Source organism: Nematolebias whitei, chromosome 7 (assembly GCF_014905685.2).
Source record: "Nematolebias whitei isolate Nwh7 chromosome 7, NemWhi1, whole genome shotgun sequence".
Classification (NCBI taxonomy): Eukaryota; Metazoa; Chordata; class Actinopteri; order Cyprinodontiformes; family Rivulidae; genus Nematolebias; species Nematolebias whitei.
This window is the reverse complement of record NC_056504.1, coordinates 51,485,287-51,488,796: the sequence shown is the minus strand read 5'-3', so window position 1 is coordinate 51,488,796 and position 3,510 is coordinate 51,485,287. Positions and strand designations below refer to the sequence as shown.

The window sequence follows — 3,510 nt, the reverse complement described above, 5'->3', positions numbered from 1 at the left end:
CTGGTTCACACATGAGCACCACAGCTGGTTTACACATGACCACCACAGCTGGTTTACACATGACCACCACAGCTGGTTCACACATGAGCACCACAACTGGTTCACACATGAGCACCACAACTGGTTTACACATGACCACCACAGCTGGTTCACACATGACCACCACAGCTGGTTTACACATGACCACCACAGCTGGTTCACACATGAGCACCACAACTGGTTCACACATGAGCACCACAACTGGTTCACACATGAGCACCACAGCTGGTTTACACATGAGCACCACAGCTGGTTTACACATGAGCACCACAGCTGGTTTACACATGACCACCACAACTGGTTCACACATGACCACCACAGCTAGTTTAGACATGACCACCACAGCTGGTTTACACATGAGCACCACATCTGGTTTACACATGACCACCACAGCTGGTTTACACATGACCACCACAGCTGGTTTACACATGACCACCACAACTGGTTTACACATGAAGGGACCAGTAAGATATAAACTAGCATTTCCTGGTTTCTTGGCAACAAACGACGGGGGCTGTGCTTGAGTGTACGCTTTTTGTTGCAAATGTGAAATTTCATGTCAAAAATCCATTTTTAAAGAAGCCCCGTGTGATTAGACACTTTAAGGTTTGCTGCAGCCGGTGAGCGTGTTTGCGTACTCACTGTCGATTTGCTTTTTGATCTTCAGGGTCACCGTCTCCCCGGCCATCTGAAGCAGGTGGATGGCTTCGCTCAGCGGCTTGCCTTTCAAACTGGCGCTGTTGATGGCCAGGATCCGATCCCCTACATGAATGGCTCCTGTCCTGGACACACATGGACGTGTGAAAATTCCCACAAATACTGTGACATTTACACAGAGTGTCCGCATGGACACGGACTAAGAGACTAATAATTTGTATAAAGTCCTTTTCTTTTAATACGGTGGCCGACAAAATGAATGAATGAATGAATAAGGTTATGTCTAAACATTTATTGCTCACTGTCAAAGACCAAATGAAGACAATGGTCTGCAGCACCACCACGGTTTGGTCGATGATTCTAGATCTGAGTGTTTATCTAAAGATCTTCATGTTCAAACAAACCTGTGCCAACATCCTCCTGGCTCTGAGCGAGCACCTGCCCCGCCTTTTAGTTCACCTGTTCAATCATCACATGATAAAATACAAAATGATGCTTTTTTCTTCATGTAAACGGTAAATGGACTGTCCCTATACAGCTCCTTTCTATCTTATTTCAAGACACTCAAAGCTCTTTACAACAAGCTGTGTCCTCATGTACCCATTCATGCAGCTCTATACTAGATCTCTACAAAGATAATTGAACAAATCATTCTAAAGAGACTAATCAGAGCTTTAGATCACATTCATCACTGATGGACACACATCAGAGGCAGTGAGGGGTTCAGTGTCTTGCCCAGGGACACTTCAGCATGTGACTGCTGGTGGATTCGAACCCCCAACTCTCACATTGAGGACGACTGCTCTAACCACTCAGCCACAGCCGCCCATGAATGAACTTCATTTCATTTCTAGGTGTTACCTCATCAGTAAAGGTGACGTGTTTCAAACATTTAAATGTTCGTTATTAAAGCCAAAGACTGGAGTTTAGGAAGCAGGTTTGGTTTAATGCCCTGCCTGGGCTCTTTAACAAAATAAAAGCATGCAAACAGATGAACAAGTATCAGGCCAGTGTGAGCACATTTAACAACATCTATCTTATCATCTTTCCTGCATTTCCTTCTGTGTCCAGCTGCTGTGATTATTGACCAGAGCTTCCAGAAATCTGACGTGAAGTTATTTATAACAGCTCAGAAGAAAATATGCATCAGAAGAAGAAATGGTGTTTCAGAGCAGCTCACAGTATATTTGAGTAAATTCCCACCTGCTGTGGATTTCTTTAGGTTAATGTGAAGCATCTATTTAATGAGCATTGGCAAATAAAATGTGAATTCACTGAAATATGATTGTGAGGCTAATAACTCATCTTGTGCAGTTTATTGTTGTGGACTCCACCAGCGCAGCTTCTCATCATGTCATGTGTCATAAAACATGAAACAGCAGACTACTTGTGACTGTTTGTTGTGCGCTCCATCTTCTTATTCGTCCTAATCAGCTCAGATTCCTGTTTCCAGGGAGGTCTGAATAAAGCAGCACCCACTGGGTTTGGTACTGGAACTGGTCTCAGTTGGGATTATTCCTGGATGTTTTCTACACCAGCACTGAACTTTTGGTCTTTTTTCCAAACTCTCGAGAATCTAATTATTGACACTTCCTCTTCAGATAATCATTAGTTTCCAGTACAGACAAACACAGTTTCATTGTCTGCATCTGGTGTTTGGCTTTAATTTGTCGGATAAAACGAAATAAAAGTAAAGTGACAGCAGATCTTACTGAAATAAATTCATTGCTGGCAGTGGAAAGTTTTAAAACAAATATCAAGAATGGCCCAACATGAGGAAACCTTTTGTATTAAGGGTTCAGTAATGTTTTCTGACAATGTTCTGAAAAGAAGAAATTGGAACGACTCAATAAATGAAAGGCTTTGGCCTCAGGAGCGACTCAGAGCAGCGTGACGCCACGAGCACATGCAGCTGTCTCCGCTTCTCACTGGTGGAACAAAAACTGTTTTCTACATCGTCCATTCATGGTTTATGAGCAAGTCTGACACGAACAGCACCCATAATGATGAGTTCATAGCCGACACCCCCCTCACCTGGACAGGAGGGTGCTGAGTGGAGTTTACAGAAACTGCTTCATGAAGGACGAACACAAAACCTCCACCGTCCCACTTACACACATTTACAGGTTCAGGGGCGCTGAGGCTGACACATTGTCCAGTTTGAAGACTGGGATTAAGACTTTCCTGTTTGATAAATCCTATAGTTAGGGTCGGCTTGGGTTTCCTGAGCTGTCCCTGAGTTCTGCTGCTATAGGCCCAGACTGCTGGAGGACAAACTGGCTTTTATGTGAATGTTCCTGTAAAGTCCCTGAGACAACTTTGTCGTTCTATAAATAAAGTGAACTGAACTGAAGACCAATTTGTTCTTCGTTCATGAAAGCTGACAGACAACCTGGACTCAACCCACTGCAGTTTTCACAAAGCAACTTTTTGCTCAGATAGAACTTAAATTAATAAAAGTGTGTAACCGCCTGCACGTCTTTAGAGGCTCGTGTGTATAAAGTCCAGGGGTGTTTGTAAAAGTCCAGCGCTGGGGATCAAATATCAATTCAGCAATATCACCTGAACCAGTACATTCATAACTTTGCACAGAAATGATGAATGTGAAATTAATTTAAGTATTTCTCAACACATACATGAAATCTAGAATCAAAACAAAAACATGTGATGTCACCTGTCAGTCATTACTGTACCCTGATTTATTGTTTTATACACTACTCTGATTTTAACTGCACTTTTACTGTAGTCTATTGTTGTCATTGTTTATTGTTGTTGTCATTGTTTACTGTTGTTGTTGTCAACATTGTTTACTGT

The 3,510-nt window shown here is 42.6% G+C and overlaps 1 protein-coding gene across 1 annotated transcript in view; it reads right to left on the bottom strand.

The window, feature by feature from the left end:
• The window catches only part of LOC119412900 (glutamate receptor-interacting protein 2), a 153,335-nt gene that overhangs the window by 10,485 nt on the left and 139,340 nt on the right, over positions 1-3,510 (bottom strand). The window contains exon 16 of the mRNA XM_037679936.1: positions 682-858. Within this exon, the coding sequence (XP_037535864.1) occupies positions 682-858 (177 nt within the window). The remainder of the gene's footprint in view (positions 1-681; positions 859-3,510) is intronic.